This window comes from Strigops habroptila, chromosome 8 (genome assembly GCF_004027225.2).
Source record: "Strigops habroptila isolate Jane chromosome 8, bStrHab1.2.pri, whole genome shotgun sequence".
In the NCBI taxonomy this organism is placed as follows: Eukaryota; Metazoa; Chordata; class Aves; order Psittaciformes; family Psittacidae; genus Strigops; species Strigops habroptila.
In genome coordinates, this window is record NC_044284.2 from 38,495,226 (window position 1) to 38,511,118 (window position 15,893).

General features: G+C 38.1%; 1 protein-coding gene across 8 annotated transcripts in view; it reads right to left on the minus strand.

The window, feature by feature from the left end:
• The window catches only part of HMCN1 (hemicentin 1), a 191,877-nt gene that overhangs the window by 90,902 nt on the left and 85,082 nt on the right, over positions 1-15,893 (minus strand). For all 8 annotated transcript variants that reach the window (XR_003992472.1, XR_003992473.1, XM_030493507.1 and 5 more), the window contains exons 20-30: positions 14,974-15,086; positions 14,214-14,373; positions 13,239-13,413; positions 10,170-10,297; positions 7,313-7,585; positions 6,116-6,211; positions 5,523-5,717; positions 4,340-4,470; positions 3,501-3,648; positions 2,832-2,958; positions 1,766-1,920 (exon numbers count right to left, since the gene is read on the minus strand). Coding sequence is in view for 6 of the 8 variants with exons in the window: in XM_030493507.1 (XP_030349367.1) it covers positions 1,766-1,920; positions 2,832-2,958; positions 3,501-3,648; positions 4,340-4,470; positions 5,523-5,717; positions 6,116-6,211; positions 7,313-7,585; positions 10,170-10,297; positions 13,239-13,413; positions 14,214-14,373; positions 14,974-15,086 (1,701 nt within the window). In the remaining 2 variants the exon portion in view is untranslated. The remainder of the gene's footprint in view (positions 1-1,765; positions 1,921-2,831; positions 2,959-3,500; positions 3,649-4,339; positions 4,471-5,522; positions 5,718-6,115; positions 6,212-7,312; positions 7,586-10,169; positions 10,298-13,238; positions 13,414-14,213; positions 14,374-14,973; positions 15,087-15,893) is intronic.

A 15,893-nucleotide genomic window follows, 5' to 3' on the forward strand; every position in this document is an offset into this window, starting at 1 on the left:
GCCAAACATGCTCAGTATATCCTCAACTTCCACTATTTCCATAGTGTTCACTTTAAAATGCCACTGCAGAAATGTAAAGTGTCAGTAAATAAATTTACACCTATGAGATGTGTCTGGATTATCAAACCATGATGAAATACTTTTTTAACTAAATAATTCGTGTGCAAAGTACACAAACCTAAAAAGCATGCTGAAACACACCCAGTTCAAAGGCAAAAGGCTTTCTCTACCAGCAAATGGGGAACAGTTCTAGCATGGTATTTTTGGAAAATGTCAAAGCCAAAAGTAGAGCTAAACAACTAAAACAAAGTAAGAACTAGCAAGAATTGGTGTCTAGGTTCCTCACTTACTCTGTGGACAGCCAAGATTAATGAGAAATTTAAAAGTAAAGACATATTCCATTCTATTGTCATAAATTCACCTTTCTTGTCTGAGGAACCTGAAGTAAGGTCTACTCATCTTCTAGGATTTTATTTGTATGAGTTTTTTCACTCCTCAAATCTCATAGAAGCCAAAATCACCTGCAAGTCGTTACAGCATTTTCTTTGTTTTTAATGCAAAAGACTTCACTATGACTGGTGTACAGGCATATTACTGTGCGCATGGTTGTTCCATGCTTCAGAAATATCCCAGATAAGGGAAATAATGTATAATAATTTCACGGTTATCAGAAGACAAGACACACAATCTTCAGAAGCAAATCCATAGCAAATGGGGACTCACCAGCTTAAGGGCTCACAGATCCAAATTCCTATTCTTTGCACTCTGGGCACCAGTGTGTTATGCCACTTATAGATTTCTGCATTTGTTTCCCCCTAATTTCTGCTAGCACTGTACTCTATCAGTTTTTAGGTCAGACTAGGCTTCTACATGTTTTTTGTCTTCCCAACTGAAAATTTTTTCCCCATCATCTTTGAAGTCCGCCTTCAACAGCTACCTCTTCCTTCCTCCATAAATTTTTCCCCTCATTTTCTCTCGTCTGATAATATCCTAACTTACATTAAACTTACCTAATCACACAAATTGACTGTTCTGCATGTCTTTGGTAAGACTCCACTGCTTGCAAAAACACAAAAGTACACCCAATGTGCTATAAACTTCATAAAAGTAATAATAATGTTAACAAGGTTATATTCATGTTAGTGCTTCTTCTCCTGCTATAAATGACCCCACTTGATAAAAATGACCTTTACACCAATTTAAGCAAGATGACATGCCACACTATCTGAAGATTATCTGGAACATTCTTTTTCAAAGACTCTTTTGGTCTGATTATTACTGGTTTTGCACTTTGCTTTATACTTTTGCTGTAACTTTAACTTATTCCTGGCTAAATTTACTCCTAGTACTAGGTTTAGAAAAATAAACATAAGTGTATTAAAATCTAATTAATTTTCTTCTCCCTAAGATCAAAATAATGAAGCCAATGTGTTAATAAAGTAAGCAAGGTGAAACTAATTAAGAGCAAAATTTGAGAAGGCCCTTCAAGACTCTTGGCTTTCATGAATTAGAAACTAATAAAAAGCACAAAAGCACATAAACACTATTTTAAGACCAAACTTGTAAATAGTACATCCATACTTAACTTCACACATATAAACACTAAAAAAAGATCACTTTGTGAATAGGCACTAAGTTATGTTTGTATACAAATTTTGCAGGGTCAGAGCCTTACTTTGTATATGTCTGAGTATCTCCATTCAAAAAAGACATCTTAAGAGTAAAATTAGAGGATCTTCTAGAATCTGGCATTCTATAAACTTACCATGGATGATCAGCTTGACCTCCTTAACTTGTTTGCCAGCAGTATTGGTGGCGCTGCACTGATAACGACCTTTGTCAATCCTTCGAGCATTCTTTATATGTAGAACTTGATTTTTGTCCAGAAGCTCAACATTGGGATCACCCAAAAACAAGGGCCTGGAATAGAGATTATTTTGCTCCACAGAACTCTGACCCCATGTTTTCAACATTAATTTAAACGGACAGTAGTAAGAAGAGGTTCTTTAACAGCAGTAATTGTACCATTAAAACGTACCATTTAGCACTAGAGTAACAGCATTAATCTGAAGAATAACCATAAAGTGACAAACTATTATCATTAACTTTATTCCTAATTTTTAGAAGAAACCAAAACACAGAAGTATGTTATTCAGGTCATCCAGGATGCCAGCATCACAGCCAGAGGCCCACTCCTGACCTCAGTTCCTTTTTCTAATTATTTAGGTCATGACAGTCCTTTACTGATAACAAAATATCGACTACTAGATGTAAGTGTCAACATACCAAAGATTAAGGAATTGTCATATCAGAATATCTGTGTGTACTAGCCACTATCTATATTGAATTGCATTGTTAAACACCAATGCTGTTTAAAAACAAAAAAAACCCCACAGCCTATTTTGACTTTTGGCTAATCTTTCAGCCATCATGCCATGTTTGACATGGGTACAGTCTACCAATGAAAAAATCATCTCAGCAAAACAACTGTATTTTAACTGATTCGATATTACAAATAATCCAGATAGAATAAACTCAAATAAATGGTTATGATTATCAAGCTTCAAACATTTTCTGGCTTCAAATACCATAAATCAGCTCTGCAAGTGCCGATGTCAGTTATAGGACAGTTCATGAAGAAAAGCTGGATGCTAACTTTTGGTTAAACAACTTACCATTTCACACCCCCATGAATTATAGCTGATGACAATAACTTAACACTAAGTAGTTTAAAGCAGAGCTTACTGGTACTGGTACAGTGCACCTTCTTCGTCTATGTTCTAAGGAAGGAATAACCTAGACACAAACCACAAAAACTATAATACACTTACTTGCCATCTTTGAACCAGTGAATGTCAGGAAAAGGGAAGCCTTTGGCTCTACATTCCAGGCTGATTTGCTGGTTGAGGATGACTGCAATTTCACCAGGAGTATCAGCACGTATTATACTTGGTGGAACTTTAAAAAGACAAACATTACAGGAAGAACCTTTATTTAGACAAGGAAGGTATGCTATAAAACTGGAAGAAATGTGGTAGCGAATCATACTATTCCCTTGAAACAACTTTAGTTTTCACTGCAAAGTGACTTCTGTTAGATCACATCATCATTTTTACCACAACAAGCACTTCCACACTTGTGCTGGTGAATAGAATGTAAGACAAATCCTATACACCCAAAATACAAAACAAAGCCCCAAAGACCAAAATCCGGAAATAAAAAACAGCGTTTTGTCTGTGTTACTACAAGAGTGGTAAATTTTAGGTATTCAAAATCCATCATGATGAGCGCTTTGGCAGCCAATATTTTATGGGCAGTGAGAGGAAGAATCTATTTATAATGAATTTAAATTTATTGGTTTCTTAACTATCAACTGTTTTTCACAGCACTGACTTTAAAAAACAAAAACCAACCAAACAAAACCAGCCAAACAAACCCAAACCAAACCCCAAACAAAAAAGAAACCCCACTCCCCCCAAAGAAAACCCCATGGAACTAACCTAGTATATCTAGGTTAAACAGCTTCTCAGAACTTCCTGCTATATTTATGGCTTTGCATGAATATTGTCCAGCATCATCAGTAGTAGCTTTAAGGAGCTTCAGTGTCTTCCCACTGTGCAAAATATGTAGAGTACTGCTTTCCACAACCTTGAAAGAACCCAAGACATTTGACTTATATGATCCAAGTTACATCAGCCAAATATCACAGCCGGATTTTTATAAGAAAATGGTAGTTTTAGTCTAAGGCTAATCTGTTTCCCCTTTCAGTTACGACACTAATCTCCTCAATTTCTGCCATCTATTCAATATGACTTGCAGCTCAACATACAATAAGGAGTGGGAAAACCAAAGAAATTCTTCATCCATCAGTAAATGGTCAGCCACAAAGGCGCATAAAGTGGTCTCTCCTCATTTAAACTATCACTTATCAGCTTCAAGTAGAAGTGTAGGTCTCAAGAATAATTCTGAGGAATTCAAATAAACTCTTGGAATTCAAGCCAAGAGTTCTTATTTCTCCGTCTATAGAACAAAAAAAAAATACCATTATTGGTCCCCTTTGTAAGGACTCTGGCATTTACAATACTGGAAGATTGTTAAGTGTAATTCCCAGGGGAATACTAAAAATAAAGAGTTTACTTTTGACTTATGGTACAGCTGAATGAATGGATTAGCCATATTTAGCTGGCTTTCTGTGTGGTTGTTCTTAGTGCAGTTTGAGTATACATAAAGGTATGTATGCACATTTTTTTTAAATGAGTTCTCATACCAAACACTCAAAAGTCTACACATAACTGACTGACGATGGCTGTGTTACTTCACTTAGGTTAATTATACAGACCTGGATATCTTCTTTATACCAGGAGATTATGGGTAATGGGTTACCAGATACTTCACAGAAGAGACTTACAGGGTGATTAACAACTACAGATGTATTTGTCACTTTTTCTTGATCTCTAATTTCAGGAGGAACTACAAGAAAGCACAAAGTCGTGTGTTAAGCCTTCTATTCCAGTGATTTCCCACTTCCTCCTTCCTCCCCAGTCATGAACCACTGCCATCCAAATTTCTCAAGCCCTTTTCATTCCCTCCCCAAATTTTCCATTTGCCTCTTGGCTCTGAATGTATCTCCCTGTGTCCTTTCTTCTCTTTCTCACAAAACAGAGTCTCCTCCTACCCAATGACAGAATTCCAGGGAAATTAATTCAAACGCAATCACCATCAGCAAGTTAAGAGAATTATCTTAAGATTTAAATTTAATTTTATTTAAGCTTAATCTTAAAATACCATGTTATTTGCTTAGCATATAAAGGAAGCAGACTCCAGAGAGTCATGATTCCTCTCCACTGCTTCAGTCATGCCCAAGAAGATCTGCCTATCATTTGTTCCATTATGAATGCAAAGATAATGGCTTTATGTAGTGGATTAGAAAGCTCAAACTCCACTGATGAGCTCTGTTGGCACAAGATGGAATTCCTCCTTTTCTCTTAGTAAAGATAAGGATATAATCCTGCCCAGGCATCAGAACTCACTATCATGGAAAGTGAATAAGGCTGGAATAAAAGTACTCTGTAAGAAACAAAGTATCAAAACGTATCTCGAGTCCACCTATAGAGTTTCTATTTTTCAGTTGGGATTCTGGAAGATTATCAGGAGCAAGAATTCTCCTACGTTCATTCTGATAAATAACTTTTCTCCTGTTTATATGAAAAGCAGATCTATTCCCCGATCTTTAATTTCTACAGCACAAAAGTCTTCATTTGTTATACATATTAAAGTTTTCAAGTACAGCTAGAACCTTCTACCAGTGAGATGCGCCTAGTTCTTTGAGAAGAACACATGCTTTGTGCACAAAGTCACAGAGAACAGGAACAATATTAAAAAGTATAGAGTGTCAAAGAACTGTAAGTACTCAGACTAGATTTTATAATTTAACTGTATATAGGCAGGTTTGTGGCATGCAATTTCCAACAATAAAAAAGTTCTTCAAAACCAGTTCCTCGATAGTTGTATTTATTATTTACCGTTAACCTTCAGGTTGTATTTTCTTTCTGTGCTTCCAGCTTCATTGGTTGCCACACAGATATACTCTCCATTATCAGCAGGTGTAACAGAAGCTATGATCAGCAGTGTCCCATCCTCCAGAATTGAAATCCCTGGTTCACTACCTGTCAGCTCTCTTCCATTACGTAGCCATTTGATGACAGGCTTTGGAGTGCCTATCAAGAAAAAGGTGAAACTCTGAGAAGTGCTTTGCTCAACTCAGAATAAGAAAGATTCAAACAATTCCCACGGCTTGATGGAAGTCATATTGGCAAGGACAGGGCACAGGTAGGCCATGCGCTTTCAAATTTAGAGGAAGTACTGTTACAATACGACTCAAATATTAAAAATCTTACTTCTGAATGTTACAATATCTTTGTTGGCTAGCAGTGACTTTTCACAGAACTTCTGCACACAGTGGTTATTTAAATCATTCTTCGTTTGAATTTTTCCACATAAAGCAGATAAGCAAAATACTGTGCAGGTTTTACATTTTTACCATGTCAAAGAAACTTAATATTTAAAGTCACAAAAATATACTTTTGTCACTAAAAGTGGTAACAATGATACACACCTTTTGCTGGACATGGGAACACAATGCGTTGACTTGCTACTCTTTCTTGAAAGGGACTATTGTATGACGGGTCCAGATCCTCAATAGTAGGAGGCTCTGAAAGAAAATTAGGACCCCAAAAAACTTCTTGATCTCTGCTCCCATATGTAAAAATACAGTTTGGCAATACATAACATTTCTAAGTCTCTGTCATTCACACAAGCTCAGATTCCAATAACCCTCCTTACATTGATCAAAATGGGTACTATATAAGCAGTCTTGATTTCAGTGGGAATATTTAGGAAGTAAGCAGTACAAAGAGGCTTTCAAGTTTGACTGAAATTGGTTCTCTCTAAGACGTGATATATTGGTTTTGAAGGCAGAGACAGTGTTTCTGCACAATCTGAAAAATATGACTGAAACTGTTTTTTCTCATACCATGTATTAGTATTACTTCTACTTTTTTCTTTCATCTCAATTTAAACTTGTGTGTGGACTGAGACTATACAAAGAATATTATTTATCGTTAAGTAAAGTTATTGGAAGTTCTTCGTAACAAGAGGTTCTCAGCACCTCTAATCCAAAGGGATCAGAATGTTGCCTTTGAATTATTACAAAGAAAGAATACTTTCTTCTTAGCTTAAGTCAGTCATGTTACATTGCTGTATATCAGCCCATCAAGAGAGGAATTAAACTAAATATTTAAATTGGCATGTTGACCACTGTTGCCCCCATCACCATTTCAATAGCATAGTAACTGATTGAGTGAAGAGCTCAATTCCAGCTCATAAAAATTCCAATTCTGTTTAAACCTGTGATACCAGGCTCTGAGGTTCAAAGAGAGTTCTGAAGATCTGAGACATCTGAACATACAAAGCTAATACTTGAAAAAGAGGTTTCCCATACTGGAATCTGATTTTAATTGCCTACTACAAAACCAAGTCATAAGTAGCTTGAATATTTTTTTTCCCAATCAATATATATATGTATATATAGAGAGAGTGTTTCTTTTTCTTATTTCTACAAACTTTTCAAAGATGATTTATATAGTCTAATTTTTCTTAATTAACATCAGAACATAACATCCAAAACAGATTTTCATCATGTAACTCTGAGCAGCAAAAATCATTGTCCTCCAAAACACAATCCAGACTGCACTGGCATGAAATCATACCTAGCCAGGACAGGAGGCAAGATTACAGCCATAATTATAAATACCTTGAACGTGCACTGTTATCTCTGACGCTTCACTGCCTGCTACATTACTAGCGACACACTTGTAGATTCCAGCATCAGGAAGCTGGGCGCTGTTGATGCCTAGAGCTCCATCCAGGCTGTAGATAAACTGCCAACCATCTACTGGCACAGCACTTCTGCCTTTGAACCAAGTGATTGTTGGTGGAGGGATCCCCTGGGCATCGCAGGGTATGTCAAGTCTGTGGCCAGATTGGACTTTCAAAACCCGAGGTCCACGCTGTATCTTTGGAGGAACTAAAGAAGACAAGTTTAGTCCACAGTAATGTGAATAAAATTATGTACAAGATCATTCTTAAGGCTGAGAGAGCTGGGGTTGTTTAGCCTGGAGAAAAGATGGCTCTGGGGAGAATTTATTGCGGCCCATCAATACTCAAAGCGGGCTTACAAGAAAGATGGGGACAGACATTTTAGCAAGGCCTATAGCAATAGGACAAAAGGTAATGGTTTTAAACTAAAAAGGGAGAGATTCAGACTAGATATAAGGAAGACATTTTCTTATGATGAGGGTAGTAAGCCACTGGAGCATGTTGCCAGAGAGGTGGTAGATGCAACATCCCTGGAAACATTCAAGGTCCAGCTGGATGGGGCTCTGAGCAACTTGATCTGGTTAAAGATGTCTCTGCTTATTGCAGGGCAGATGAACTGGATGACCTTTAAGGGTCCCTTCCAACCCAAGGCCTTCTATGATTCTATCAAATTCTTTTCCATTTTTGACATTTTTAAAAATGTCCTTCTTTATTCCCTGAAACCAAATTCTCTCAGATGACTAAGAAAGTAGACCTGTATGTTCTCTGCATAGAACAGAATCATAGAATATCAAGATGGAAGGGACCTCAGGAACCACCTGGTCCGACATTTATAGGCAAAGCATGACCTAGACTAGATGTCGTAGCACACTGTCCAGCCAAATGCTAAGTGTCCAGTGTTGGGGAATTCACCACTTCCCTGTGGAGATTATTCCAATGACTGGTTGTTCTCTCTGTGAAAAAATTTCCACTTCTGTCCAGTTGGAATCTCCGCAGCAGTAACTTGTACCCGCTACCCTTTGCCTTTTCAATGTGACTCGTTTTAAAAAGGGAGTCTCCATCTTATTTGCAGCCACACACTAAGCACTGGAAATAGGATATACAATACCCTATATTGCTTAACTTCTTTGAAGAAACTAGGTTTCAAATTCTACTGCATGACTTCCATAGGAGTAGTGCAATATTATTATACTGCACACATTTGAAGAGCTACGGGTACTGGCTCTTCATAACACAAAACAGTTCAAAAGCTTTTATGATAGAGTTAATCACATTTTCCTTTTGACATTTTAATTTCCTTCCCCTAATCCCTGATCTTTATATGCTTCCAGACACAAGTTCAGGCAAGGAGATACAAAAATGAATGAAGAGATTTTGCTGGCCCCAAAGAATAGTATAAATCCTCCATAAATCTTTTGCCACAATGTTTTTCTTTCTAAGGATCATTGGCAATAAAAAGACTTGAAAAGCATGTCTGAAACAATAACAAGTGCCATTTTTCTAGACTCTCTGTTAACATAAAATTACAAAGATAAAACAAAGATGTGCACTGATATCAGCCTTCTCTATACACAGAACCAGACAGTAGTCTTCTATAGCCATTGTGATTGCATTAGCATAGTCAGAGCTGCTGGGGACCGGATTCCAATCTGGTACATTCGTGGTATGGGATCCACTTCAAAGATGTGTACTGGCAATGGGCTCTTCCAAATTGTACGTGAACATGAACCACAGAACTATCCATACAATTACTATTAATCAGCCTCCCCTGGGCTGTGCCAGGCCACAGCTCCCGCACCCGCTCTCCAACGAGCCTTAGCACTGGCAGAAGGCAGATGTGCCACAACTTGTGTTCCTGTCTGACACAAGCGAAGAGGAATAAATGCAAGACCATGGAGCTAACAATATGTGACACTGTATAAGTAGTTACAAGACTGTGGTTGGTGCCCCAGTATGCAGAGACTAGGAGAGAGACAAGGGAGTGACAATGTGATGTTCTATGATAAAAAAAGAGAGGGAAGGGGACACAGGTCCTAGACTGAGCAGGAGTGACTAAACACCTTTACTTGGGGGGGGGGGGGGGGGGGGGGAGTAAGGAGAGAGGAAGGTGGGCACAAACACAGAGTACTGGTTTGAACAGAGGAAGTACTGTAGGATAGGTTAAGGTATTAGTTTGCAAAGGTGGGTATAGCAGAATGTACATGCATAAAGCTGTGCACGAACAGGAGCAGCTGCCTATCCACAAATGACACACACATGGGTTTCGCTACCACCTAAGCATGTGTGCAAGCAAACTAACATTTGGCACCAAGAGAGTCTGGATATGTAATTCCCATCAAGTTAGTGGGAAGCTGTACATCGTGGCCTCAGACCGCTTTGCTATTCTCAGTCACTGTTTGCAAACTTACTGCTCAGAAACCTCTTGCACAGAAAACATCCAAGTGCATTAGAATAAAAGCTTTCAGTTCTTAAAATCCCTCTCTCTGACTTAAAAAGAGTCAGATATCGTATTGTGCTATAATTCTTCCATAAGTCTAAGGAAAATTAAAGGAGGGGGGTGTGTGTATGTATGTATATACACACCCTGTATGTATACAGATGTGTGTGTGTGTGTGTGTGTGTATTATATTTCCTCATAACCAAGAGCAACTTACATATGAAGATAATATGACCTGAAAGAATATAGGTCAATAATATTTAATGTATATGAGGAAAACTGTTTGAAAAGCTCTGTATGTTGCTAAATTCCATGCAGAAACTTGCCAATGATTATCCTTTAAGTTAAAACTTACCATGTACACTTAACTTCACTGACTGAGTCACATTCCCAGCAATATTTGTGGCTACACAGATATACATTCCACTGTCTGAAACTTGTGTCTCACCGATCTTCATTGACCCTGAGGGTAGGAAAGTGTGTCTGGAAAAATAAGAAGCAGATACATTGTACAAACATGTATTGAAAGTGAATGACCTCTACTTACACACGTAGCTAAGGATTGCTACAAGCTAAAGTAACACCATTCTACAGGGCACACTGAGCTGTGCCATATTACTAAGCTATGACCTACATTTACTCATTTTGTCTGACTCTTTTCTGATGCTCTACATTCAGAATACACAGCAAATATCTAAAATGTAAGATCCAAATTATAAAAATTATTCCAGCTACTTATAGGACATATTGAAATCAATCTTGTTTCTAGAAATGGAGGCAAAACCAAAAACCTAACCCTTAAACCAACTACAACAAACATGTAGAGAAATGGAGCTCTTCAACCTCCTGTCAAAAATTATTGCTCAGTCCAGGTCACCACAACTTTTGATACTACTTCACTGGCAAAAAGATGTTATATTGATTCAAGATGGAAGAGAAAATTCTGAAGAGGATTCCAATTCAAAAGTGCCTGTTCTGGTCTTTATAGAAATTGTCATTATTCATCAGTAAATAGTTCATTACATAGTATTAATTTTTACTACAGTTTTGGTCATGGCCTTTAACATTACAAGATACACTGGCCAGCAAAGCCAAAGTCTTCTTATGTAGAAGACAAAAGTAACTGAGATAAGGAAAATAAATGAGGGAAGAAAAAATTACTCCTACAAGAAAGCTGAAGAAGGGCTTTTTACAAGGGCATGTAGTGATAAGACAAGGGGAATGGTTTTAAGCTGATGGAGAGTAGATTTAAATTAGACATTAGGAAGAAACTCAGGGTGGTGAGGCCCTGGCACAGGTTGCCCAGAGAAGTTGTGGCTGCCCCATCCCTGGCAGTGTCCAAGGCCAGATTGAATGCGAAGTGTATTTCCTCCAGGCCATCCAAATCTGTCTGATATTATGATTCCTCCTCTGCTGCTGTCCCGGGTTCTGCTCCCAGAAGGATGGGGAGGAGAATCGGAAGAATGTAACTCCCCCGGGTTGAGATAAGAACAGTCCAGTAACTAAGGTACAATACAAAACTACTACTGCTACCACTAATAATAATAAAAGAAATAACAAGGGGAGAGAATACAATTGCTCACCACCCGCTGACCGATACCCAGCCCAACCCGAGCAGCAATCTGGGCCTTCCGGGTAACTCCCCCCAGTTTATATACTGGACATGACATGCTGTGGTATGGAATACCCCTTTGGACAGATTGGGTGAGGTGTCCTGTTTCTGCTTAGTCCCGGCTTCCCCTTGTCCCTGGCAGAACATGAGACTGAGAAAGTCCTTGGTCAAAGTAAACATTACTTAGCAACAACTAAAAACATCGGTGTTATCAGCATTGGTCCCAGGCTGAAAATCAAAAACACAGCACTGCACCAGCTACTAAGAAAGAGAAAAATGACTGCTACAGCTGAACCCAGGACAGCTGCCCATATCTTCTTTCTGAACTCTGTTTTTGTTTGGGGGGTTTGTGCTTGGGTTGGGATTTTTTTGGGAGGTTGTTTTGTTTGTGTTTTTTTTGGTTGGTTGGTTTTGGGTTTTTTGGTTTTTTTGGGGGGGTTGGTTTTTGAGTTGGTTTCATTTCTGATTTCACTCTTCTTTTGTTTACTGGTCACATTTCTAACATGATCTTTGGGTGGTCTCAAACAATTTTGTTTGGGCTAGTTCTTTAACTTTTGCTGACATCTGTAAACAATTTTATGCAATGGGTGAGCTGGACTTCTGTTACCCTGGACAACTTGGATTTCTCCACAACAGCCATGAGCAAGTAGCCTAATTTATCAATGTCTCCTGAGGTAAGATGAGGACAAGTAGGTGACCAAGAATGCAGATTCATTAGTGCATGCAATCTGCTTGCAGGACGTAAGAAAATTCCACAAATTACTAACAACAAATCAACTCTTCGAGCACAAGCCACCTTCACCAAATCTGCTGGCCCAGCAGCTGTTAATAGCTGAGGCTGTCACAGACTCACTGGAATGGGTGGATTTGAGGAGGCAGATTTGGCCAAAAGAGAAACAGGCTTGCCCTGGGGTCTGTACAATTCCTTAATTCAGTTCAGACACAGTCTGATTCCCTCCACTTGGATCACTGAGGAACACAACAACAGGCACAGCAGTTGCTACAGCGTGCATTTGGCCAGCATTTCCATTTCCTGATTTATGAATACAGCTGTAGCCTTTAACTCTTCTGAGGTATCTTGAAGACTAGAATGCACTAGCATGCCCTGTGATAGTACCTGACACTTCAACTGGGAACATACAGAGAATAATCACCTACTTGTCTCCTCTTTTACTTTGTACCAGACTAAAATAATAAGGAAGAGCTCCAACATTGTGGCCCATGTGGTATACAAGACAGTCCTCACCTATTCATTCTCTAAGGTTGTCAAACTAAGATTTTTGTGAGCATTTAGTTATGTTTTTACATGTTCAAGAATATTTGGAGAGTTTCTGAATGCAGAAAAACAGCGAGAAATGAGCCCTTGTAAGCACTCCCGAACATTTATCAACATCTGTATTCTACAGGCAGCCCAGACCTCATACAACTAACAGGCAAAGCTCCCCGAGCATAAATATGAAGTACTTAACTAAAGAAAAACAGTTTTTAAACCTTTATAATCAGGCATAGATTATGTGGGTCTCTGTGCACTACTGCAGCACAGATATAACAGGATCATCTTGTCTTGGCCTCTTGAGATTGCATATAAACACACACTGGAATTGAAGCTGTACAGTGATGCATGGTCTTAGTATTCCTTTGTAAAGAGATGTATGCTGGGTTTGGGAAAGAGACTCTCAAGACTTAATAAAAAGGGTCCTCATGCAGGACAACTTAATACATTCTGATTGATCCTGTGGCAATTAAAAATTATATACGGTTCCAAAAATCTTCGCTTAGGTGCAATTTCACTTTAACATCAGACGTTGTTACCTTGGAGAGAATGGAGATATGAGCTGCATTTCTTTGGCCCATGTAATTATGGGGGGTGGCAAGCTCTTTACTTCACATGGAAGTGTGACCTCTTCCCCTGCAATTACTGAGATTTCTATGGGTTTATCATCTTCATTTCCTTGCTGGTCTCCAGGCCTGGATACTCTAGGTTTCACTATAATGTAGAAGGTGTTAGGAAGCTGCAATTAATATATGTATTTGTACAAATGTAACACCATGCAATTTTACTGCAGATTAAACATCTATTTTTTTAATCAGGTATTTAACATTACAATCCCATTTTTTTATGACATGTCTGCAATAAGCAAAAATCATTGTAAAGCTGATGTACAGTTCCTGTAGCTCAGACACTGGCTGATGCCTACATACAATTCCACAAATACCAGCAAGACTGCACTATTTACCCAAAAAGCTAGATAACAACAGATACATTGAGCTCATGCATATGCCGAGCTCTGTATTGCATAGGTAGTTTGCAAACAATACTTGAACTATGTTACACTACAGCACCAATAAAAGGTTATAAAAGCCTTGCAAAGCAAGCTTACACCTGAATTTTTTTTTTTTTTTTTTTTTTTTAATAATACTGGGAGATGGTAGGAAGCAAATTCCTTTCCTATACAGGTACTTCCTATCCATTTCCATAAAAGATGAAATTATGATCAGCTCAAGATCCTAGTCCCTGAACTCAAGATAAAAGGTATAAGGTGGTCTTGAAAGAATCATAATGCCTGAAGTTTAAGCCTTTCGGTTTCAGCCATTTGTAAAAATGCCTAGTATGTGGATCCAGTGATCTAGGACAGAGTCAAAAGCACTAATTAGAGATTAGTTTAAATCCCATTTGCATGGTGGGTATGCTACTTCACAATCCACTGGTGTGGGTTTTACTGTCTAAAGTAGAATGCAATGAGAGGAGAGAGACAACAACACTATTTGATTTCAGCTCATGTATACCATAGACAGTCAGCTGGACTTTCCGTGTAGCATAACCAGCAGCATTTGTTGCAGTGCACACATATTCCCCAGTTTCTTCATCCCCTGGTGAAACTACATACAGACTTCCATCAGACCCCGCAGAAAACTTCACACTGCTGGAAAGAATTACTTCTCCTTTCTGTGGAAAGAAGAAAAATAAAAGTCCACAGTGACTGGATTTAATTCGATAAAAACTAAAGCTTACAGCAATAGAGTAAAATCTAAAGAAAACATTAAAAAAAAAAAAAAAAAAAGACTGACTTTCAGAAAAATTTCCAAAAAGGCCAAGATCCTCCTCAGTGGGTATCTTGTCAAGAAAAGGATGGAAAAGCGACAGAAGGTTAACCCCAGAATGCCGTTATTAGACACAGTTTCCTCAGAGAAAAATGTCATCTTAAAGTAAAGCTCAAAACCAAAACTAAACTTTCAATCTTTGGCAGGTTGCCTAATCTTAAATTATCAATTCATAACGGAATATGAACAATTTCTGTAGTGTTAAAAACATAAAGATACAGTAATAAGCAAACCCTTCCAAAGAAGAGAACATTGATCTATGGCTGGGCCATGGCCAGGAAGCACTGCTCTGGGAAACAAAAGCAGATATGAATGAATAGAGATTTCCAGCTCCGTCAGAACTGATGCTTTTCACCATGTTTCTTGCATTTAGTTTTTATGACAACTAAATTATGTGTTCAATTCCCAATCTTTCACCATCAACAGCTCAAAACTAAGAAATTACCTTAGACCAGACAATAGATGGCTTAGGAACTCCACTTGCTTTGCATGGTAATGTTACTGGGATTCCTTCAACGGTGCTGAATATCTGCTGTCCATGCTGAATAACAGGCAGAACTGAAAATAAATGCAAATATTAAACACATGCAGAAAACTTTTCAAACCATGGCAAACTCTTACAATAAAATCCTTATATTCAATTATTACTTCATACAGGCAGCAGGGCTTGGAAATTTTCAGCCACCTCTGAACCCTAGACAATGACCAGCCACATTCTCTTCCACTCTGCAGTCTTTCAAGACAGAATAGACACCTGCTCATAACAAGACAGGTCAGCCATAGGTTGACCGTTGGATTAGGTATGCATAGTTTTAAACTAACTGCAGGTATTTCGCATACCAGATTGCAATAATTTCAGAAAGTCTTTGTCCATTATCCTCTGACTGCACATGATTCCACCTATACAGCGCCTTTCATGACAATGGATTCAGTATTTTTGGTGATGAATCAATTTTCATTGATGGAAAACATTTTGAACAGAGAAGACGTGAAAGTGAGCCAATCACACTCTTTGTTATAAATACTGCAAAGTTGTGCTAACTGCACTGATGATTTCTGCAGAGACTGACTGTTAAATGAACTAGAATAAAAATACCAGATCACTTCACAAAATCTGTAATAAGAGATAACAAGGGCTACAGTTCCCCTAATTACCTGAGCTGATTTTTAATTAACAACAGAAAAAAAGATCAGCTTTAAGTCTCTAATATAAAAAATGAGAACTTTCTAAAACCATACAAATATATTCCTTCCTGCTCTCAACTTGTGAAATATTCCAAAAACTAGCACTGGCATGGAAGATCTTACCAGACACTGAGTACTTTGCCTGTATTGAAAAATAATAGCCAGCCTTAGCATAAAAGA